The sequence below is a fragment of the Urtica dioica genome, chromosome 8, assembly GCF_054948205.1.
Source record: "Urtica dioica subsp. dioica isolate 48M chromosome 8, U.dioica_male_clone48M_v1_H2, whole genome shotgun sequence".
Classification (NCBI taxonomy): domain Eukaryota; kingdom Viridiplantae; phylum Streptophyta; class Magnoliopsida; order Rosales; family Urticaceae; genus Urtica; species Urtica dioica.
This window is the reverse complement of record NC_142763.1, coordinates 458,073-480,847: the sequence shown is the minus strand read 5'-3', so window position 1 is coordinate 480,847 and position 22,775 is coordinate 458,073. Positions and strand designations below refer to the sequence as shown.

Below are 22,775 nucleotides of genomic sequence, written 5' to 3'. Positions count from 1 at the left end.
CATCAAAACCACGTTGCAAAGAACCTCGTCTTCATACATTCCGATTTTAAACCCCATTTTTACTATAACCCACTTAGGAATCATTCATTTTCATGCAAAATCAAATAAATCTACCAACATTTCATCAATTCCATCAAAAACTTATTACGGTGACTTGCGGTCCACTTTAGTATATTACGGTCAGTTGCGATAGATTGCTAGATTGCGGTAATCTACTGTGGACTAGGGTCATCAAAACAAGGAATCGCGGAGGACCGCAAATCCCCGCAACAGTTCGCAGATCTATTTGACCCACCACAATATAGATGGCCGCAAAGGACCCCAATTACCCGTAGAAATCTTTAAATTTCAAGAAAAATCAAATAAATCTACCAATATTCCATCAATTTAAACAACATTCTATCATCAAATCCATTCAAAGATGAGATGATAGCGTGTGCGGCATGGATTTTTTGATGCGATGGCGTCCGTCGATATGAGAAAATAGTGTCAATTTTGAGAGAGAGAGAAAAGAAGAAGAAAAAAATGAGTGAAATTGAGTGCTAATACTTGAAATTTAAAAATTATGCGTCAAAATCAAAGATAGTTAGATATTCTGCATATATATTAAGGATTTTGGATATACAATAGATATTAACCTAATAACTTGCTCTAATAATCATAATTTTCAAAATTACTCTTTTTTTTTTTCCATTTTCCTTTTTTTTTTGCCCTTTTCCCTTTCGTAATATGAATAAGAATTAGACGCAGGAACGTAGCTCATCCCTTTCGTAATAAGAATAAGTATTAGACGTAGGAACGTAGCTCATTTGATAAGAAATGTCTCATTTCTTGTTCAAGGATGTTACCGCGCCAATGATATATCTCCCATGGTCTTACATATCATTTCAAAATCTCATTTTAAATTCATACTTTTTTTTTTTTTGCTCGGAAAGTCCTCACTTTAAATTCATACGGTAAAATATCACAGACATTACAAAAAAAAAAAAAATAAAGCAGACAAAATAGTCTTTCAAGTAATAATAAAAAAAAGTACACAAAATAGGAATATAAATTTCAATTGTGACGCGCCAATATTAATGCGACCGATCACATCCAAAGAAACATCGACACGTTAGCAAACTCGCAGCTTCCTCACTCATGCGCGTTAAAGAAAACAACAATAATTCAATTTTATTTTATTATTATATATTTGGATTTTCCTTGATGTAAAAAAAAAAAGAAAGAAAAAGAAAACAAAAACATCGATTTCTTCACCACCCATCTCGTTCTCTCAGTTTAGAGAGTTTATTAAACTTTTCCCGAAGGAGAAGAGAAGACGAAGAAGAATTCTAGGGTTTTGAAAAACCAGATCGGAACGATCTTGACCTGTTAAGCGCGCATTTCGAGGGACGAAGAAGAATGGACTTGGTTCCTTCGAACTCCCATGGAAGCCTCGATGAAGAGATCGCCCAGCTCATGCAGTGCAAGCCCTTGTCCGAGCAAGAAGTACTCTCATTTCTCGACTCTTCTCTCCATTTTCGCTTTTCTTTACCTTCTGTGGACCAATTTTAACTTTCCTATTGTCATGGATTTCTTTCATTTTCGGTAATGGAGTTCGATCCTAGGGTTCTCTTTGTGTACCAGGAACGAGTTGATTTGTGATTCGTCGTTTTAGTGGAGTGATCTAGTGTTTCCGTTCCGCGTTCTCTAGATTATTGTTTGCGCCTTTTTTTGTTTGTGACTGCTCTTGTCGAATGACTTGATAAAATTGATTCAGGGTTGTGTTGAAATGATTTATTTTGTAATTGGAACTTGAATAAATGGCGGTCGGTAAATGTTCGTATTGAGTTTTGTACTACATTTCAGATCAGAGCTTGTTTGGAAGATTCGCCAATTCTTTAGTAATCTGGGAACGCTTGGTTTTTGAAGTGGATTGGAAATTGGGTCTCGTAAACCGTTTTGGTTGTTACAGAGAGTTGAGATTAAAGCTCCAGCGCTGATCCATGAAGTCGAGCCGGAGAGCTCTATCCCTGTTGGACCAGTGTCGCACATTGTCCCAGATCAAGCAAGTTCAGTCACATCTCACTGTTTCAGGCACTCTCTTTGACCCGTATGCTGCGGGTAAGATTATTGCTTTTGGCGCAACGTCTGATCTTGATGACGTTTCCTACGCATATCGCCTCTTTTGTTACATGCCTTATCGAACCACCTACATTTGGAACACTATGATTAGAGCTTTTGCTGAACAGAACGAGGCAATAAGAGCCATCTCGCTTTACAAGAACATGCGAAGAAGTGGTGTTTTGCCCAACAACTACACTTTATCTTTCCTGATTAGAGTTTCTACGACGCTTTCCGAGCTCTCACTGGGCTCGACAATCCATGGACAAGCCATCGTCTTGGGATGGGAGTCGTATGACTTTGTACGGAATGGATTAATTCATTTGTACGCTACTTGTTTCTGCATGGACCCAGCTCGTAAGCTGTTTGATACGAGCATGAATCGGGACGTTATAGCATGGACTTCTCTGATTAATGGTTATGCCAAGTCGGGTCAAGCTTTGATGGCACGGGAATTGTTTGAGCAAATGCCGGTGAAGAATGCTATTTCTTGGAGTGCCATGATCAACGGGTATTGCCAGGTTGGTTTGTTTAGCGAGGCTTTAGAGCTTTTCAGCGATATGCAAGCGTCTGGGATGACACCCAATCATGCTGGGATCGTTGGTGCGCTAAATGCTTGTGCTTTTCTCGGCACTTTGGACCAAGGCAGATGGATACATGCATATGTCGGTAGGAAGAGACTGAAGCTCGACAGAGTGTTGGGAACCGCGCTCCTCGACATGTATTCTAAATGTGGTTGCATCAAAGATGCTTGTGCTGTATTTGATGGAATGTCGGAAAGAGATGTCTTTGCTTTCACTTCTTTGATTGTCGGTCTTGCTAATCACGGGCAGAGTGGAAACGCAATTAAGTTGTTTGCGAGAATGCAGAGTGAAGGAGTTCGACCAAATGAAGTGACATTTATAGGAGTCTTGAGTGCTTGCAGTCGGATGGGGTTGGTGGACGAAGGGTTGAGAATCTTTGAAAACATGTCTAGTGTTCATGGGATCGAGCCAAGGATCCAGCACTATGGTTGCATGGTGGATCTCTTGGGTAGAGCTGGAATGGTAGAAGAAGCGAAGAGGGTGGTTAGAGAAATGCCCATGGAACCAGACTCTTATGTATTAGGAGCGTTGCTCAATGCGTGTAGAGTACACGGTGATGTTGAGTTGGGACAAGAAACAGTGGAGCGCTTGGCTGAGAAAGGATTAGATCACAGTGGGGTTCATGTCCTTCTTTCGAACATGTATGCCTCTGCTGACCAATGGGATTATGTGACACAAGTGAGAGGGACAATGGAAGTGAAGGAGGTGGAGAAAGTTCCAGGCTGTAGCTCAATTGAAGTTGGTGGTTCAGTTTGTGAATTTGTAGCCGGAGACAGGTCCCACGTGCTCATGGAGGAGATAGTATTTTCATTGCTTTCTATTGAAAAGCATTTGAAGTCCATATGGTTGGATTATTGTAATAATGAGCATGTTGCCGTGGCTTAGCTGAACTTTATTTTTTTATTTTTTCTGTTTTTATTTATTTTTTATTTTTAATTTAGTTTCTTATATATATATATATATTTTTTTTTTTGAGAGAAAGTTTCTTATATATATTAAAAAGCTAGAATATTGCTTTTCAAGCTGATTTTTGTTGTCCCATTGTCCTGTTTTTACCGCTTTGTGTATTTTGAAGTATTGTGGTAACATTATAGTGGAGTGATTTCTTTACTATTGCATATTGATGGTTGTTTTCGTTAGGGTTCCTAAATGTGTTTAAGTTTAATATTTTAAAAAAACCAACGAACCTTTCCCAGATGGGCTAGCATTGCAGCACTTTTCTGTTACCATTATTATTGTTAATGTGGAGATAATTCTTGTTAACCAGCCAGAAGAATACATTAAGAATGAAATCAAATAAAGCTTGTGACTTGTTTCTTGGAGTGATAATTCTCGGTGTGTAAGAAGTATTTCAGTGATTAGTTTGTCGCATTTAAACTTGTGCGTTGAACTGGTGATGTCAGTATTCATGGTTACTAGATAGTGGACTACATTATTTTATCGTATGGCTTCATTTCTTAGTCGAAGTTTTCTTTGCTTCACTTAAATTACTTGAATGCTTGAATTTTTCGGTAAATCCTCTTACAAATTGTAGGTAAGGGTATTGTGTGGGAAGGCTAAAGAGATCTTGATGGAAGAAAGCAATGTTCAGGTGCCTTGTCTCGCTTAACTTACATATGGGATTCAATTCATCACTACAATTACTAATAATGCTGTGAGCCCGTGCCTTTTAAAAAAAAGTATTACTAACGTTTCTAAACAATTTTTAATGTGCGAAATTATGACATTCCTATTCTACAGCCGGTGAAAAGCCCTGTTACAATATGCGGTGATATTCACGGACAATTCCATGATCTTGCAGAGCTTTTTCGCATTGGTGGGAAGGTATTCATTCTCTTACTCTTAGCGGCATTTTTTTAACTTCATGTTTTTCGAAATACTTACTAACATGAACTAATGCCTAGTATCCTATCTAAAGAAATGACCACCAACTTCTATTCTTTTGTAGTGTCCAGATACAAATTATTTGTTCATGGGTGACTATGTCGACCGTGGCTATTATTCAGTTGAAACCGTAACAGTAAGTACTCTCCAACTCCCATTTTTTATCTACATTTTGATTCAATTCAAGCAGTTGATTGCCATTACATTATGGTACCCTGAAGAATTTGTAGTTTCTCTTTATGTAAGATAACTTAAATAGAATTTTAGGGCACTTGGCTTTGGTTGTCTTCATATTTCAGATCTCTTGTGGTTTTTCAAGCTTTGCTACATAATTGTCCTTGCTTGCTTTAAAGGTTTTCAGTGGATTATTATTCTTAAAGTGTCATTCATTTGTTCAGTTGTTGGTTGCCCTGAAAGTGCGGTACCCTCAACGGATAACTATTCTGAGAGGAAATCACGAGAGTCGCCAGGTAATCTTTATTATCGTAAATGAAAGTCGTTTTGAATTAAATAGTTAGCTCAAGTCTAATTGAATGGGCCCATGATGTAATTATTGTTTAAATCTTCTTCAGACCACCCTTTCCTTTCCCGTTTACTACAAACTAGTGCCTTTTTCACTCTTTACTCATTTATCAAATGGTGTCAAGGCTGTAGACTTTTTCAACTTTATCTGCCAAAACCATTTATTCTTATTATGCCATTTGTTTCCCTGCAGATTACTCAAGTTTATGGCTTTTATGACGAGTGTTTGCGGAAGTGAGTTTCTTATCTTGCTATACAGTCTCTGTTCTGCTAAATTTAGGATGCTTGGTAGCTGGTTTGGTTGATTGAACAAAATTAGGATACCTAGACTTCGGGGTTTTCTTCAGCTGAATGCCCGCATTTGGTTTTCAACTTTCATGAGTTAATTTAAGAATCCAGTCCTATTACAGTGCCTCTTTGATTTTTATCTGAGATGTGCAGCGATTTCTAATTCGACTATTGCTCTTGGTATCATTGTTCATGAACCTGAAAAAGCTAACTCACCCTTTTTGGTGTGCAGGTACGGCAATGCCAGTGTTTGGAAGACCTTTACAGATTTGTTCGACTATTTTCCACTTACAGCCTTGGTAAAGCATAATAGCTGATGCATTTTCACGAAGCAAAGACTATCTGTTTCCCTGCAATGGCTTCCTTAATCGTTGAGCATATAGTTATAACCCCGTAGTGTTCGGTTAGCTTTGCATGTTTATGACATACATAAACTTCTCTTTTTTGTTTGAAGGTCGAATCAGAAATATTTTGTCTTCACGGTGGGCTGTCTCCGTCTATTGAAACACTGGACAACATTCGCAATTTTGACCGAGTTCAAGAAGTTCCTCACGAGGGTCCTATGTGCGACCTGTTGTGGTCTGACCCAGATGACCGATGTGGATGGGGTATCTCACCAAGAGGTGCTGGGTATACTTTCGGTCAGGTACTTTACAAATTCGATGCCCGGTATTTCTGAATTCACACGCTCCCATTCTGACCGACTTTATGAGCTATGTTTTGGCAGGACATATCAGAGCAGTTCAATCACACCAACGGATTGAAGCTTATTGCGCGAGCACACCAGTTGGTTATGGAAGGATATAACTGGGGTCATGTATGTACCTCTTTCTCTAACGCCCTTCAGTTTATAAATCTCCACGCATGAGTACCTAATTTATTTTGTAATGTTTTTTTTGGCAGGAACAAAAAGTGGTTACGATCTTCAGCGCACCGAATTATTGCTACCGCTGTGGAAACATGGCATCCATTCTCGAGGTCGACGATTGCCGAGGCCATACATTCATTCAGGTTTATTAATATCATTATTATTACCTATATTTCGGGATAATTTGAAACAAAGGTTTTTTTTTTTTTTTTCTTTTCTACATCCCACTGATTGTTACCATTTAATGTTTCAGTTCGAGCCAGCTCCGAGAAGAGGAGAACCAGATGTAACTCGAAGAACGCCCGATTACTTCCTATAATGGGATACTAAAATTATTCAGTCTCTGCGATTACAGTTTTTGTGCTGAGATCTCAAAAGGCCATCTTATTCAGCTGCAGACGAGGCTGGTTGGTCAAAGTCAAACAGCAAGCAAGAGGTGAAGAATACTTTCTTTCGACCCGAGACCTGACTCGATATATATAAGTTCTCCGGAAGAGCAGTGATTTTACGGCAGACAATACTTTGCATAAATTAATATCTTGTTACATCAACATTTCCTTAATTTATTCGTGTATTAGATATGGTCATGGTGGTTGGGGTTTGTAGATGGAATGATGAATTTACTTTAAAACTGTTTTTTTTTTCTTCACCCAAGCACTATGAATGAAGTCAGATCTTCTTTTCCTCTGTACCCGGCTGTTTTAGCTTTCATTAATAGTCATCTGTTGAATATTTGAGTTGTTTGTTAGATAGTTGATGTTATTTTTATGCCAAAAACTTATAAAAAGACGATCAAAGTTAATAGGAATTGAGCGTTAACAACGAAGATAAGCGTTTTATGCCCAAATGATATATTATAGGAATTCTCTATTTCTTAATTTTACTGTGTCGTTCAACAGAATGGAGGAACATAACTCGCACATATTTTTAGAGTGATATTTTATACCTCTAAATGATATATGTATATGTATTGGGACGTATATATAACTGTACAAACAGAGTCTATAAGCATATGCTTGTATACTCAATCTTCAAGCCCCTTTGAGACGGGCTTAAATGCTGCCAATACCACCGAGACTTTACACACAAGAAACCCCATCGCACCGAGCACAAGATCTTTCCCCGTGAAATCCCCCGATCCGAAAAACTTGAAAGCGAAGAAAGAAAATCCCAATGCCAATGCGATGGTAGATATCGGGCCCTTAGAGAGACCCGATTCCGTGGCTGGCGACGATAATCCATCGACGGAGCGTTGCAACAAAACAAGGTACAAGAACCCGCCGACCCCACCACCCAAGAAAGCTAAAGCTTCGTGATCTCCAACTGAAACTGACAAAGCCGATGCGCCGATGAGGACCAGAGCTGCGTCGTATAGAAGCAAAGAAAGCTTGAGATTCGCGTATTCCTTCATGCTCTGCTCATTCGATAATAACTCGGGAAGTAGGCTTCGAGCAAGAAAAGAAGAGGGATCGGTGTTCGAAAGCTCCGTGATGAGGCGAGGCCTAAGTTCGAGCATCGAGTAATCATTAGTTCTTCCTTCACCGAGCTCGACATCCTCGGCTTCGAACTCGTATGTGACACCGGTATAGTTGACTTGTTCTTCTTCTTTGGCTGACGATTTACCTCTACACCCGCGAATCACAGTCAATCTCGCTTTACCTAGTCTCCACAGGCCTGGCTTTTTTGGAGAGACAAGGACCAAACGAATATGAGTTAGTAAGGTTGGTTGATTTCACCAGCTCGCTCTAAAGACCCTTTTAATTAAGTGACTAACTAACCTGATTCAAGACCGATCCATAGAGCTTTGAGTCTCCCGAGTTTGGGTCCCTCGAAGGCAAATTCGTCGAGAGAGCCTCTCTGAAAACGGAGCGTTTCGATATCCGAGCTTGCAGGGATTCTCTGCAATATGGAATCTCCGTTTTCATCGATCAAACACACGAGAATTCCAGCGTTCGGGTCACTGAGACCAGAGGCCGAGAGAGAACTAGTAACTAGCTCAAGCTTATACAGTGACTGAGATGCATCGGTACAACACGACGAGATAAGAACTTTCTCTTCTTCCGATTTTCCGGTGCAGGCTCTCAGTTCTTCGGCTTGCAAAAGCCGTGATGGCTTGGCATAATCCTGAAAATCTGTTATAAGAAGAAGCATATTAAGTTCATAGTTTGTAGCAATATTTTCTGATAAAACTCCACAATCATAGATAGCACATAAAAGCCCTCAAATCATAGCAAAAGCATAACACTTTTGATCAGCAAAACAATACACTTGTAATTTAATTTCCCAGGTAGATAATCAGAAAACAGCACTTGAATGGAATTAAAGCACGCTGAAAACGAAAGTAAACCGATTGTATTGCGAAAAACCATTTAGGGTAGTGAAGTGATTGTCTAAAGAGACTCTTGATGGATGTAAAAGAAAAAAGGTAGAACCTTGAAAGTGGGATTGTTTGGAGCGAATTCGAAGAAGAAGCAGAGAACGCCATGTTTGTCTTTGTGGGCGAAACCTTAACCTTGTTGCACTGTTGGGAAATGGAAGTTTTCGATTCTGTTTCTTGGGTTTCAAGACAAGGATCGCAGAGACTGCGTGTCTTAGACGCACCGACTCCATGGCTTCACAACCTTCGTTTTCTTTCCTTCGCACCCAGACAAATACCAATTCGTCGAAGAAGAGTGTTTGATAAACATGAGTAACATTAGACACTTGTCATTCAATTAAGCGTCTGTAGTCCAACGGTTAGGATAATTGCCTTCCAAGCAATAGACCCGGGTTCGACTCCCGGCAGACGCATTTTTCTTTTCGTTTACGAGATTAAATCCTTTTCAGAAGATTAAATCCATTTCAACAGCACTATTTGTGCGTAGTTTTTTTTCCCCCCAATTATATTATTTACCCTATTCTTTTTACCGATGTATGCCAACTTTCTTGCTGCCAATTCAAATGAGAAAAGATTTTCGGCACGATTCACGATCTGAAACGATCCACTCACGGGTTGACACGTGGCACTGAACATCCACGTGTCAATCCGTGAGTGGATCGTTTCAGGATCGTGAATCGTGCCGAATAGCTTTACTCAATTCAAATTGAATTGATTCAAAAGAACCAAGTATTTTTCAAACCTTTTTTTTTTTTTATGTGATTAAATCCTTTTCAAAAGTACGATTTTGTGCCTTTTTTTTTCAATTATATTATTTCCCATATCGTTTTTCCTGATGTTTTCAAACCACCCAATTCAATTTGAATGGATTCAAAAGAACTACAAATAATTAGCTGTTTAGCCATCTAAAACACTAGCAATTTGGTTTTAGCCAACCTTTCGTTAATTTCCCGTAAATAGTCATCTTGCTTACGTGGCAGCTTATTAATTGATTTAGTTTTACCTTTTTGTCCTTGCGCTATTTAAATTAGGCATTATTTTTAAAAAAATTCGAATTTAATATTGAAACCGAATAGGGAAGTTTTCAAATTTGAAATTTGAATTTTGAGCAGATTTTGAAAGATATCAGCCATTAATTGTTATGTATTTGGAAATTTTCAACGTTGACTTTAGGTAATTAGTTTCTATTTTCGTTGGAATTCATTAGGTAATTAATTTCGAATTAATTCTTCATTCATTGATATTATTTTGTCTTCCATATATTCATAATTTCCAGAATTTTCGTGTTCAAAATATTTCCAGAATTTTTCAGTTTATTTACACGAATACACTGTAAATAGGCTTTGTATTTACAGTGAATATACTGTAAATAAGCTTCGTATTTACACGAATATACTGTAAATATGATATCTATTTACACGAACATACTGTAAATAGGCTATCAATTTACACGAACATACTGTATTTAAAAAAAAAAAAACTCAACTCCTCTCTTCACAGGGACACAAAACAGGGAAAATGGCGTCCAGTTCAATCTCGCTCCTCTCGCCGCCGTCACTCCACCTTAGCCTGCGCACCCGGACGACCCAAGACGACCTCAAAAGGCTCGCCGCCGACAAGGCCGTCGAGTACGTCAAGTCTGGCATGATCCTTGGACTCGGAACCGGCTCCACCGCCGCATTCTTCGTCGCCAAGCTCGACGCCCTCCTATCCTCCGGCGAGCTCTCCGACATAATCGTCGTCGCCAAGCAAGCAATAATCGGCCCAGATTGCATAAAAACATTACCACCCAATAGTTCCTATAGATCCAAAACTATATACAAATACCATACCAAGAACATATCAGACGCGTAATACCAAAAAGCAGAGTAATAGATTCAAGCAAGCAATAATCAGCCAACAAGAAAATCTTAAACTTTAAGTTTCGGGTTCGATTAATGAAAAACTCTTATCTTTTAAGGAACCAAACTCTCGGTTCGTTTTCAACACTTCTCAATCAACACTATCAACCTTATCACAGTTTGAACATAACTCCAGAAACCCTAAAAATCGAAAGCCCCTCTCAATCACACTATCAACCTTATCACAGTTTGAACATAGCTCCAGAAACCCTAAAAATCGAAAACACCCATGAGTAATTTCGGATCTAAATCAACAAATTGAAAATGAAAACTCAGGAGCCAGAAAAAAAAAAATCAACAATACCGAACCAGTTCCATACCTCACAACTAGGTTTGAGATCGGAACGGCCCGGGGAAGGAGACGCTGACGCCGCCGGAGCCGGAACCGTCGCGATCGGAGTCTTCTCATCGATCACTTCTTCTTCTTTTTCATAAACAATTAATCTAGGTTTAGGGTTTTCTGAGGAATTATTCTTGTTCTTGCTCCTCTTCTTCTTCGTAGGCTCAGGGATCGGAACCCTAGTCGCCGGGTTCTATTCTGGAAGTCTCCGAGGGATAGGCTTGATCGAGCGGGCTTCTCGGCAGGGATGTTCGCGTTTCGAACGGTCCCAAAAACTCTGGTTTGCCTGGACAATCAGTGCGTGTTGTTTCAAAAAGCTTTCGAATGATCTTAATGACATTAATGGGTATAAGAATATTTTGTATTAAATGTTTGATTTTCAGCATGTTAATGGGCGGGAACGGTTGGGAGGTTATTTTGGTATTTTTATCTATGTAAATAAATTGGGCTGACTATTAACACGAAATTAACTAAATGTTGGCTAAATCCAAAACTGTCTAAATATGGGAGGCTATTTAGCTATATTACCCAAAGAACTAAGTATATTGATTTTTGTTTATCTAAGATCTATAATTAGGATGAAATCAATTGCTATAGTTAAGAATTACTACATAAACACACCATAAAGAATCACGAGGTGACAATTGTTATAATTAAGTACTAAATAAACGCATCATAAAGAATCACAAGACTAGCAACAATGAAGGAAAATTAAAGTCTATGGCAAATCCTTTTTGAATCATTCTTGACAGAAGCCGCAATCGCGAAAGAATTGGAGGCGTGATATGAACTCGTCAGAAAGAATTTCTCAGAGTTAAATTTGAACGAACCGTCTATCGAAATGTTTGGATATAAATAAAGTTTTCGTGCTCTAAACTTTTGAATTGTGATAGATCGAATGATATCACGATGAGTTGCAGAATCTCCACTGATGAATCGGACAAACGTCATAAAAATTTGAAGCATTTATGCACAAAGTCTTATGTTCTAAAACTAAGAGAATCCTCTCTTAACACATACACGCATCCTTTCAAATTTGCCCATATATTTAAGGTTATGAACTTTAGAGAAGAAATCATTCTTAAAAAAAAGAAAATCACATATTAAATATATTTCAATTCAATCGTCATAATAGCAATTGAATGGAATAAAAAACCATAATAACAAATAAACACTCACAAAATAAAACACCCCCAAGTAAATGGAAAATGATGGTGGAATTCTACGTACAATAAAGAAAAAAGAAAAAAAACAACCCAAAAACACAGCAAGAAAAAATAAATAAATTACAAGAATAACCAAAATCACAGTTTATTGGTTGAGATGTAGGGCAGGCGGGTCATTCTCGAATCACACTACTCAGGATCTGCACGACTAATCACAGTCCACAAAAGATCATCGTCGTACCTGGAGTGTTAATCATAAATCATAATCATAATCCTCAGGGGCGGAACCAGGAATTGAAATCGAGGGTGGCCAAAGATAAATAAAATACATAAAATATCTAAATTAAATTCATAACAAAAATTAAAATATTTCAAAATGTATCCGTCATTTAAATCAAAATATAAATCGACTTCATTTCATATAAAACTTATAATATAGATCTTTAAATCTCTTAAATTATCCCTAAATTCTAAATAAATCGGTAAACAAATTCTTCCACACAAGTCAAAATAATCAAAAGAAAGAAAATGTTTAGATGAATTAAATTATGTTCGAAACACATCCCTATATGCAACACATTATACCATAGATCCATATATAATATATAATCAGCTTAATAATATCATTTAATGAACCAAAAAAAACTATAGGAACATAAGCAATTCTAAACCCCACACACACATTTGGAAAAAACTAAAAATTTAGGGAAATAATTAGACATGTAAAAAAAAAAAAAATTGTTGAACGAAAAATATAATAAAGCAAAAAAGAAAGAACAAGAAAGAAAGAAAGAAAAAAAAAGGACCCGCAACTTGCTGATCAATTAAGTAGAAACATGTCAAAAAAATATCTACGAGTGTCGAGCCATCTGAACATAAAACTTATATTATAAAATTGTTTTTCATATTAATTATGAGAACGTTTCATTTATTATGAAAATAACTCATTATCTTTTAGTTTTATCATGAAGTTATAAATTAATATTACTAGACTTATTAAATAATTATTTTACTATTTTATTTAAATTTTTATAGTAATTTATAGTCTAGGAAAAATTATTTTAAAATAAAAAAATGAGATAGCTATACAGTTTTATAAAAACAAATGCGATAGTTATGAAATTAAATAAAAGTATAGTTATTTATAACATTACCATCTGCAAGAGAGGTATTAATGGAATATTTTCCAAAAGTTGGGGGTGGCCCGTGGACTAGGTCCGCAGCTGATAATACTCATAATCATCCTCATCAAAGTGGTCCTCCTCGGAATCAAAATCATCATCACTATCATGGGCATCATCAGAGTAAGTGAATTGAAGCAACTTATTAACCTTTTTAGCACACCTTTCCCAAACAGGTCCTTTGAGAACGAGGTTAGCAGAGTAGCGAAGCTCGAGCGAGTCGAGGCTGGGACAGCTTTCGAGGATCGCTTCCAAGCCCTCGATGTTCATCGTGTGCCTGATCATCGCGAGGCTTCGCAGCCCCGGAATGTATTTTCCGATAGCGATAGCGGATTCGTTGGGCTCGTTTATTCCGGGATAGCGTTTCCCAAAACCACCTGCCATGGATTCCCAGCTGAGCGATTTCAAGCGAGGACAGTGAAGCCCAATGGCTTCGAAAATCTCCGGTGGATAATACCAGCGTCCGAGCACAAGCTCCTCTAGCAATGGAAGCTTCGCAAAGGCTTCAATTAGTGCTTCGTCAGATATTCCATGGCACCGCCGGAGAGTAACGCGTTTGATCCCACTCGATCTGTTTTTTGTTCAATTTTGAAACTCTAATTTATTATACCAATCGCAATTCATCAATCATCAACATATCAACTACTTGCGGAACTGAAATGAAATGAATACCTGTCGGTGATGTACTTGAGAAGGCCGTCGTGTCCGAAGCACCGTAGGTCGATCTCGGCGACTTGGCCGGAGCTCCGATCGACGGCGCGGCGGAACATCTGCTCCAAGGCGAGGCCGCGAGTTTTGCGTATTTTGATTTTGGTATAGACCGTTGGATTCTTGGAAGCCTTGAGCCACGACTTGCAGACGAACTGAGCGCTCCCCAGTGTCTCCACCACCGTCAGCCGGCAGAATATCGCCGCCGTCAATTCCTCCGGAAGATCCGCCCACTTCCGCTGCTCATCTTCGCTCGCCATTTACGATCAGATCTCTTTTCCTTCGGGGCTCTGATAATTTGAGGAATACGAAAATCACATATTAAGAGAGGTTTATTAAGTGCAATGTGTGTTTCTTCGTAGTTTCCCAATTCTCTTTTGAGGAATACAAAAATCATAAAATGTGTTTCTTTATGCTTTTCCCAATTCTCAGACACATGTTGGTAGGCAGAGAATACTAAATCCAACAGTTTATAATAAAATATGACAAATGCGCATGCAATTATTAAACGCGCTATTCTTGCGGTTAATTAGAAAGAAAAAAAAAAAGTCACACATGCAATTTCCACAACTTTCTTATTGGCACGACATTCTTCCTTCATCAATAATCAATAATGGCCCAATTTGGCATAGCAAAATAAATATATTATAATAAAAAGATTAAAATAGACATGTTCTTAATAATTAAATAATAATTATTAATACTTATTTATATACATATATATGAATAATATTTTGTACAAGGATATTACAGTAATTTATATACCAAACTTAAAAGCACTTTTTCTAAAAGCTAAGAATCTTAACTTTTCTATCTCATGTACAAAATCTAAAATCGCTTTTGAAGTTTTTGGTAAAAACAGTTTTGCCAAACACCAAATAAGCAGTTTAGTTTTTTCTAAAAGCAAAAACATGACTTTTTAATCTGAACCAAATGCGGCCAATATCTAAAAAAGAAAATAATTAGTAATGATCAGTACCCCAACATGAATAATCAAATCAAGAATCATGAAACTAACAACAATGTATACATAATCAAAATGTTGGCAAATAACAAATAATATTATTAAATAAAAGCTGAAATGAAGATAATATCAATAACAATGCATATGTAACTTTACAAGTTTACATTACACGTACGATATCTGTACGTAAATGCAATAATATATATCGTACTAACAAAAGAGTGATATTTCCACAACATTCTTATTCTTCATCGAAGACGTTGGCGTTGAAAGTCAACCACTTCTTTGACCTGAAAAGCCTCATCAAGAAGTACCACCCTATGGCGCCCAAAGTCATCGCACCACTCACCAAGAACACAATCCTGGTCGCGATCACCATTACGAACACCAAAAACCCACACGGAATCAGACACATGATCACCAAACCCACCGTTCCCAGCGGGACCCGGAAGGGCCTGGTCAACGCCGGCATTTTCCTCCGGAGCCACACGAACGAGGCGAACTCGAGGATCATACCAAGGCTGTAGAGAAAATTCGCCGCCGAGATTATGACCGTGAAGTCAACGTAAGAGAAGGCGAGAACAACGGCGACGGAGACGGAGATTCCGACGAGAGGCGTGTCGAAGAGCTTTGACCGGAGACCGAAGATCTTGGGAAGGACTCCGATCTCGGCCATGCCGAGGATCTGATAGGCGGCGCTGCTGAGCTGGGCCTCGAAGAGCCCGACGGCAGAGAGGACCGCCCCGACCTCGATCCAGACTCTGAGCCAGTCTCCGGCGATGACCTGGGCCGCCTCGGCGTGGAAGCCCGTGTCCCATCGGGCCTGGTCAACGTTGACCGAGCCCAGGACGGCGAAGAGCGGGAGGAGATAGGAGAGGCAGGTGAGGACGACGGAGATGAGGAGCGCCAGAGGGAACGTCCGGCGAGGGTTGTCGACTTCTCCGGCGAGAGTCGAGACGTTGTCCCAAAAGTTGAGGTTCCAGAAGAGGGTGTTGAAGTAGAGGTTCCGATCAGTCTTCTTGGTCCCATCTTGGCCGAGGCTGAGCCACCGCCGGGGCTTCATCTTCGGGACGGCTATGAGGCTCATCACGATGAATGGGGAGAGAGAGACCACGGCTAGGACCACCGCCACGTAGCCCACAACAGCTACTCCGGTGTAGTTGACGAAAGCCAGGACAACAATCATCACCAGAATCGCCACGTAATGAGGCCACCCCGATTCCAGAGCCGGAAATACTTGTGTCGTATATCAGGGACGGAGTCAGAAATATAAATTACAACTATAGGCTTCGCTGCGTTAAAATTCTAGTCTAATTATCTATTTCCGGTTCAAGGAAGGAGATAAAGATAGGAGTATTTATGACATATGTTAGGACTCTTAAATTGAAAGTGAATGGAAACTAACAAGAACTTATAAAGGTCATGAGTATACTCCTCTCATTACCAATTGTTTTTTAAATGAAAACTCATGATACTTTCACATGATATCAGAGCCCATTAAGCCCAAACGGGTATCCGATCCAATCGTTGGAATTCGGCCCAAAATGAGCGAACGCAAATAGTCGTCATCTTGAGGGAGCGTATTAGGAATGTCACATTGAAAATGAATGACAACTAACAAGAGCTTATAAAGATCATGAATTACTGCTCTCATTACCAATTGATTTTGAGATGGAAACAAGGATACTTTCGCATCATAGAATTTAGTTGAACTTTGGAAACACGCTAATATTTGCCAAAATATTAACTTCGGGGACTCTATATGCAAGACTAATTTCAATTTTCATTGATTAAACTCTTAATTTGTCTCCATAGATCTTTTAATTTCCATATATTTTTCTTACTATATATACTAAACAAGACTCTCATTTGATTTAATGGTAATTAACGATGCACTTATATGAGATTTTTAATAAGCAAATAGAACATGCATGTTTCAATATGAACTACAGAAATTTAGTTTATGTAAGTTAATCATCATAATTGTATGGTCAATTCCTTCTTTTGTTTGTATGGAAAATAAAAGAATGAACCTATTCCGTAACAATATAAATATATAAAAACTATTAGCCCCCCTAAAGAAAATCTTCTGGCTTACTTTGACTTCGTGCAGCGAGAGATATATAAACATTAATTTTATGCAAATCCTAAACCCTAAGCTAGGTGATAATAATTACGTACCCTCTGCAAGTAATCAACGCACATGACTGGGAAGGCCGCGATGTTGATGACGACGCTGAGGAACTTCCAAGTGCCCATCAGCGAGCCCCAGAACGGTCCGAAAGCTCTCTCAGCCCAAATCACGAAACCTCCGTTTCCGGGGAAAGCCGTGCTCAGCTCCGCCGTCACCAGCGCCTCCGGGATGCTCCATATGAACGGAAACACCGTAAATCCGATCAGCGCCAGCAAAGGACCCGCCGCCTTCACCGCCGGCTCTTCTCCGTACGGACCTCCGGCGACCTCGAAGTAGATGAGGAAGATCAGCGGGATCAGAGTCAGCTTCTTCGACCTCGCCGGAGTCGTCGCCGCGTCGGAGCTGATCGGCAATACTGGTGGTCGTGCTTGTTGATCAACTACAGCTTCTTTGTTATCATTCTTTGCTTCCATCGAAACCTAGCTATTAGATCACCAGGAATCGCAGTTGAGCTTTTCTGTTTTTGTTTTTTTTGGGAAAATTCACATCTCTCTTACGAATCGGATATTTTGTGAAGTGAGGTGAAAATAAGTTATGCTACGTTCTCCGACTCTGCACATACATATATACGGGACTGCATATATATAATACATAACGAACAATCCTAGTTGTGTTTGAAATCATGTGGGGGTATTATTCATAATTACTATATATATTTATATACACAAGTAACATAATTTATTTCGAATCTCTTATTATATGGCCATATTAGTTTTAAATTTTTTTTCTTTTCTAAAAATATTAAAATAAAGCGATAAATAATTAGGATAATCCAATTACCAATATCAACTCATTACATGTTTTTATAAATTAAATAAATATCTATTATTTCTTTTTAGTGAATCTAAATATATATATGATAAAAAAAAATACTAATTTTAATAAATGTAATATCAATACAATAGTCGATGAGACTCATTTTTGACACTATATTTAATTTCAAAAAATATTTTTTAAAGTTTGTGTCTAATTAATAAATGGACTTTTAACTCCAAAAGCCATATGGATTACAATCACACTCTTTGTAAGTCTAAAAAAGTTTCTGTTGCAATTTCTTCTTATATGGAAGGTTTTATGGGTTTTACGTAACCGCCTTGTTCTTATAAGAGCATGTTTTTTAGGGCTCGATGTAACAAGCTATTATCATAATTTAAGTGCTTTAGTTTCACGCGTGACCGTGTTAGATTATTGACTTTTTTTTTATCCTCTTTCTTTTCACTAATATAACTTGTAAAAAGTTGAGTGGTTTTTAAACTACGGTCATTTTTTTTCATGGAATCGCGCGCCATATCATATATTATATAAGAGGATTAAATTTGGGTGTCTCACTTAGGATTTTTTAACCCTGTAAAATAAGAATATGTAGACTGACATTTGGAATTCGGTAAAAATATTTGATAGAAGTTGAGCAAAAATCATATTTGTCAAGTATTTCAAAGTTTAGTAGTGCAAAGAAAAAAGAACACAATTATAATTTTCCACAACCAATAGTAATACATTTTTAGAACATAAAGGCTGTTTGGTATTTGAGAAAACTTTTAGTATAGTCGATATTCTTAGATTGAGCATAAGAAATCAATATTTGAGAAAACTACACCAAATAAAATTAACCTTTTAGAAGAGTTGCTGTAAGAGCTCGGCCACTTGCAAGACACCAAATAAAATTAACCTTTTAGAAGAGTTGCTGTAAGAGCTCATGCCCAACTTAAGCTAGCTTTAAAAAATAAAATAAAAATAAGAATGCAAACATATATTTACAGTTTAACTTAGCTCGGTCGAGTCGTCCTGTAAAAGAGATTAAACTTGAGGAATATGAGCTCACACTCTAGTAGGAAAATCTTAATCCTCGGGGGAACTTGGCACGTCTCAGGTCCAATCTAAGCCTAATATATATTTTTTTTAAAATTGTATCTTTATTGATTGATTGATTTATTGTTTTGGATGTATTGACTTTTATGAGGTAATACGAGTAATTGGTACACAAGTAATTAATATTGCTAACATTTTAAAATCGTTGTTTTTTTTTTATAAGAATGATGATAACACATATATATGTTAAAGACTGCATTTGTTGACATAATTTGATAAAATACATGTCATCAAACTCAAGATTTGATAAAAAAAAATACATGTCATCAAATCCATAATTTATTGACATGTAAATAAAAGAGAAATGAAAAAAAAAAATTCACAAAGAGCCCTACTTTTGTAGTTTAGGTTATTTGAATTTGGTAATTGATATTTTTAGAAAAGCTTAGAAATAAGTATATTTAGAATGAGGTGGAAAATTTAAAGAGTCCAAAACCTATTAGTGTCGACTATCTGAAATTTCCGTAGTTAATATATATGGGCTTGTCTCTTTTGGTTTTTGTTTGCTTAATGTGAAAACGGCCTTGCGGTATTATGATTCCAATTGCAATATTTTATCTCCCACCGACCCACAAAAAGGAAAAGAAAAATAAGAGAAAATAGTTGTTGCATTTAAAAATAATATAAAATAGGATAACAAAGCCATATGGTGAAAAATAAATAACATTGAATTTGTCGCGATCACGGATCTGACGCTATACTTTTGCGTTGTTATATATATGCTTAACATGTGCGTTGTATTCTATTCAAAAATTTGAAATCAAATCATATCATATCCTCTAAATAAATTATTAAAGAAAAAAGAGAAAGGCAATGGCAGTGAGGCAGTCACATTCAAAAGTCAAAACATAGCAACCATGTTCTTCCTTTAAAATATCTCCCTTTCATTCCATTCCATTACAGAATCTCTGGCTAGCCTTCTTCTTCTTCGTCACTACTACCATAATCGCCTATTATCAGGTTCTATGAATATAGATTTTCTTTTATTTAATACCAAAATTAGCCTTCACCTTGACTACTGCGATTCGATTCATTTAATTATGATTTTTCACTACTTATCTCGTTGCCATAAATAGAAACGAAATAGAATCTCATATCACTATTAATAGAATCTCACAATATTATTGTTTTCTGTGTGTGTGTTGTTTTAGTGATCTGTAAACAGAGATGGAAATACAACCAAAGAACAGCGAGAAGAAGAAGGTGCCGACAAATCCAGAGCTTCCGATCACAAGTCAACCGACGAAGAAGAGCCCGAAGAAGCTGACTCTGCTCCCACTGATCTTCCTGATCTACTTCGAGGTCGCCGGCGGACCCTACGGCGAAGAACCCGCCGTGAAAGCCGCCGGACCACTGCTGGCCCTGCTGGGGTTCCTGATATTCCCGTTCATATGGAGCGTCCCGGAGGCGCTGATCACGGCGGAGCTTTCGACGGCGTTCCCGGGGAACGGCGGGTTCGTGATATGGGCCGAGAAAGCGTTCGGGCCCTTCTGGGGCTCGCTGATGGGGACCTGGAAGTTCCTCTCCGGCGTGATCAACATCGCTGCTTTTCCGGTGATGTGCGTCGACTATCTCGAGAAGATCGTCCCGGCTCTCTCCTCGGGTTGGCCGCGATACGTCTCCATCGTGGCCTCGACTCTGGTCCTCTCGTTCGTCAACTACACCGGCTTGGCCATCGTGGGCTACGCCGCCGTGGCTCTGGGCCTCGTCTCGCTGTCCCCGTTCGTGCTCCTCTCGGCCTTGGCCGTCCCGAAGATCGAGCCGAGGAGGTGGGTCAGCATGGGACAGCCCGGGGCGAAGAGGGACTGGAATCTCTACTTCAACACGCTGTTTTGGAACTTGAATTTCTGGGACAACGTGTCCACGGTGGCCGGAGAAGTGGAGGACCCGCAGCGGAACTTCCCGAGGGGTTTGTTTTGGGCGGTGGTGTTCACTTGCGTCGCGTATTTGGTGCCGTTGTTTGCGGTGACGGGGGCGGTGGCGGTGGACCAGGACCGGTGGGAGACCGGGTTCCACGCCGAGGCCGCCGAGATGGTGGCCGGAAAGTGGCTCAAGATTTGGATGGAGGTCGGGGCGGTTATGTCTGCAATCGGGCTCTTCGAGGCCCAGCTCAGTAGCAGCGCTTACCAGGTATCTGACTGGCTTTCAAGTGTTGATCCATTTTCGAGCATTAAAATCCAGTAGTCTTTAAACATTAATAAAAAAAAATGTATTTTTAGTTGTATAGTCATTTGACTTATAGCGTTTTGTATAATAGTCAATATTTTATAAATTTTCTGTAAATAACCACGTCAACTTATTTACGGGACTCAAAAAGATAAAAAAACAACAAAAAATGGTATGAAATAGCCAATTTAAACTATGACTTTTGCAAAATAACCATAGTTTCATTAGGTATAACAAAATAGTCAATTGAAAGTAATACGACTTTTAATCCTGCCTCGATTAATTTTAATCCAGCCTTCATAAAGCTTACATTCTATCTTTATAGTTCGTGGGATTAAATTTAATCCAACCTAGATTAATTTTACTTTGGCTAGTTTGCTTATAGTTGACAAACTATGACTATTTTGCAAAAGCTTAAGTTCTATTTGGCTATATAGCCGTTTGACCCAAAAAACAAAACCCAAAATAGGCGATAATATTTTTGGATATTTTTGTCTTTTTGAGTGTCGTAAATAAGTTGAGGTGGTTATTTACAAAATATTGGCTATTTAGCAATTCTTATACTTTCGGCTGACTTATTTGGCTAATTTTTGCCCTTTAAGTATTTTAATGATTTCGGTTATTGGATTTGATTGCATGTGTTTAGTTGTCGGGGATGGCGTCTTGCGCGATGCTGCCGGAGGTGTTTGGAAAGAGGTCGAGTTGGTTTGGGACTCCGGTGGTGGGGATCTTGGTATCCGCCGGGGTGGCCCTCGCGGTTTCTTACATGGAATTCACGGTCATAATATCGTCGGCCAATTTCCTGTACAGCCTCGGAATGCTTCTCGAGTTTGCCTCCTTTGTGTGGCTGCGGAGGAAGATGCCGAGCTTGAAGAGGCCGTACCGGGTCCCGCTCGGCATATGGGGAGTGGCCGCCATGTGTCTCGTCCCGTCGGCGTTTCTGGTCTTGATTATGGTCATCGCCACCAAGACCGTCTTTTTGGTCAGCGGAATCATGACAGCCGCCGGGATCGGGTGGTTCTTCCTCATCGGGCTTTGTAGGACTAAAAAGTGGCTCAAATTTAGTGATACTTCTCATTTTGATGAGCACCACACTCTACAGTGATATTCAATTGATCATTGATTGATGTACACATTTTGTTAACACATAAAAATCTGTTTGTGTATGTTTTTTTTTTCTCAAGGCAAGCAAAGCAAAAATATGAATCTAAATCTTGTTTCATATTTTCATTTTTCATCGAGTTTCTTTTTTTCCCCCTCTATTTCGTTACGAAGAATTCAAATTGTTTTTGTAAGTTTGTGAATTAAATATAATGATATGAGGTGCTGTCACCCCGGAGGGACAATGAGACGTCTTTGCTGTATTTATTATTGGGTTTCAACGCTAGCTGATTTTGTAGCATGAATACAAAAACTTTGACGTAACAATGTATTGATTTTATATCGTTTTCTTTTGCTTTTTTGTTTTTACTTGATTTATTAATTTACAAGTTGTAGCCTTTTACCAAAATTTACAGCTTGGATTTCGTGGGAGTTTGGGTTCGCTCAATTATATGATTCCCTTTTTTCTTCGTCTTTCTTCTAAGTTCTAACAGAAAATTATACTCTAAAATTACAAGCAGGCACCCAAAGTAAACAGTTGTCCTGTCATTGATTATCA

General features: G+C 38.5%; 5 protein-coding genes, 1 non-coding gene and 1 pseudogene across 8 annotated transcripts; 4 read left to right on the top strand and 3 right to left on the bottom strand.

Moving 5' to 3' along the window:
* Positions 1-1,207: 1,207 nt before the first annotated feature.
* Positions 1,208-6,992, top strand: LOC149386913 (serine/threonine-protein phosphatase PP2A-2 catalytic subunit). Its single transcript, XM_089624097.1, has 11 exons — positions 1,208-1,488; positions 4,222-4,278; positions 4,428-4,511; positions 4,636-4,707; positions 4,970-5,041; positions 5,287-5,327; positions 5,614-5,680; positions 5,836-6,027; positions 6,109-6,198; positions 6,285-6,392; positions 6,503-6,992. Exons 1-11 carry the CDS (start codon positions 1,402-1,404, stop codon positions 6,566-6,568), a joined length of 936 nt encoding a protein of 311 aa, XP_089480223.1. The 5' UTR covers positions 1,208-1,401; the 3' UTR covers positions 6,569-6,992.
* Positions 1,495-3,606, top strand: LOC149386914 (pentatricopeptide repeat-containing protein At5g66520-like). 2 transcript variants are annotated; one of them, XM_089624094.1, is made up of 2 exons: positions 2,070-2,103; positions 2,232-3,606. In XM_089624094.1, the coding sequence occupies exons 1-2, from the start codon at positions 2,095-2,097 to the stop codon at positions 3,570-3,572; spliced, it is 1,350 nt and encodes a 449-aa protein (XP_089480220.1). In that variant the 5' UTR covers positions 2,070-2,094; the 3' UTR covers positions 3,573-3,606. The 2 variants fall into 2 exon arrangements, with proteins under 2 accessions (XP_089480219.1, XP_089480220.1); XM_089624093.1 differs by having other exon boundaries at positions 1,495-3,606.
* Positions 6,993-7,062: 70 nt separating the features above from the next.
* LOC149386912 (Lipase/lipooxygenase, PLAT/LH2 family protein) lies at positions 7,063-8,881 on the bottom strand. The gene is made up of 3 exons (XM_089624096.1): positions 8,682-8,881; positions 8,028-8,381; positions 7,063-7,923 (listed from the first exon to the last, which is right to left on the bottom strand). Exons 1-3 carry the CDS (start codon positions 8,857-8,859, stop codon positions 7,274-7,276), a joined length of 1,182 nt encoding a protein of 393 aa, XP_089480222.1. The 5' UTR covers positions 8,860-8,881; the 3' UTR covers positions 7,063-7,273.
* An 86-nt stretch (positions 8,882-8,967) lies between these two features.
* On the top strand, positions 8,968-9,039 carry TRNAG-UCC (transfer RNA glycine (anticodon UCC)). Its single transcript has one exon. It is a non-coding gene; the product is annotated as a tRNA-Gly (tRNA).
* A 2,912-nt stretch (positions 9,040-11,951) lies between these two features.
* LOC149386910 (putative F-box/LRR-repeat protein 23) lies at positions 11,952-14,411 on the bottom strand. The gene is made up of 3 exons (XM_089621883.1): positions 13,887-14,411; positions 13,188-13,785; positions 11,952-12,274 (listed from the first exon to the last, which is right to left on the bottom strand). Exons 1-2 carry the CDS (start codon positions 14,180-14,182, stop codon positions 13,245-13,247), a joined length of 837 nt encoding a protein of 278 aa, XP_089478009.1. The 5' UTR covers positions 14,183-14,411; the 3' UTR covers positions 11,952-12,274; positions 13,188-13,244.
* Positions 14,412-15,127: 716 nt separating this feature from the next.
* On the bottom strand, positions 15,128-17,493 carry LOC149386909 (putative polyamine transporter At3g13620 pseudogene; annotated as a pseudogene).
* Positions 17,494-19,711: 2,218 nt separating this feature from the next.
* LOC149386908 (putative polyamine transporter At3g13620) lies at positions 19,712-22,341 on the top strand. Of its 2 annotated transcripts, none has more exons than XM_089624613.1 (3): positions 19,712-19,909; positions 20,115-21,079; positions 21,762-22,341. In XM_089624613.1, exons 2-3 carry the CDS (start codon positions 20,117-20,119, stop codon positions 22,218-22,220), a joined length of 1,422 nt encoding a protein of 473 aa, XP_089480739.1. In that variant the 5' UTR covers positions 19,712-19,909; positions 20,115-20,116; the 3' UTR covers positions 22,221-22,341. The 2 variants fall into 2 exon arrangements, with proteins under 2 accessions (XP_089480739.1, XP_089480738.1); XM_089624612.1 differs by having other exon boundaries at positions 20,101-21,079.
* Positions 22,342-22,775: the final 434 nt, after the last annotated feature.

What these genes read in the sequence shown, in the direction of transcription:
- LOC149386912 (XM_089624096.1), bottom strand. Translation starts at nt 8,859, where the DNA reads ATGGAGTCGGTGCGTCTAAGACACGCAGTCTCTGCGATCCTTGTCTTG. An exon ending in CAAACAATCCCACTTTCAAG is followed by an intron (nt 8,382 to 8,681) that starts GTTCTACCTTTT and finishes TTCTTATAACAG; the next exon opens with ATTTTCAGGATTATGCCAAG. An exon ending in ATGGATCGGTCTTGAATCAG is followed by an intron (nt 7,924 to 8,027) that starts GTTAGTTAGTCA and finishes CAAAAAAGCCAG; the next exon opens with GCCTGTGGAGACTAGGTAAA.
- LOC149386914 (XM_089624093.1), top strand. Translation starts at nt 1,986, where the DNA reads ATGAAGTCGAGCCGGAGAGCTCTATCCCTGTTGGACCAGTGTCGCACA.
- LOC149386913 (XM_089624097.1), top strand. Translation starts at nt 1,402, where the DNA reads ATGGACTTGGTTCCTTCGAACTCCCATGGAAGCCTCGATGAAGAGATC. An exon ending in TATGACGAGTGTTTGCGGAA is followed by an intron (nt 5,328 to 5,613) that starts GTGAGTTTCTTA and finishes TTTGGTGTGCAG; the next exon opens with GTACGGCAATGCCAGTGTTT. An exon ending in ATTTTCCACTTACAGCCTTG is followed by an intron (nt 5,681 to 5,835) that starts GTAAAGCATAAT and finishes TTTTGTTTGAAG; the next exon opens with GTCGAATCAGAAATATTTTG.
- LOC149386910 (XM_089621883.1), bottom strand. Translation starts at nt 14,182, where the DNA reads ATGGCGAGCGAAGATGAGCAGCGGAAGTGGGCGGATCTTCCGGAGGAA. An exon ending in CTCAAGTACATCACCGACAG is followed by an intron (nt 13,786 to 13,886) that starts GTATTCATTTCA and finishes AACAAAAAACAG; the next exon opens with ATCGAGTGGGATCAAACGCG.
- LOC149386908 (XM_089624613.1), top strand. Translation starts at nt 20,117, where the DNA reads ATGGAAATACAACCAAAGAACAGCGAGAAGAAGAAGGTGCCGACAAAT. An exon ending in TCAGTAGCAGCGCTTACCAG is followed by an intron (nt 21,080 to 21,761) that starts GTATCTGACTGG and finishes GCATGTGTTTAG; the next exon opens with TTGTCGGGGATGGCGTCTTG.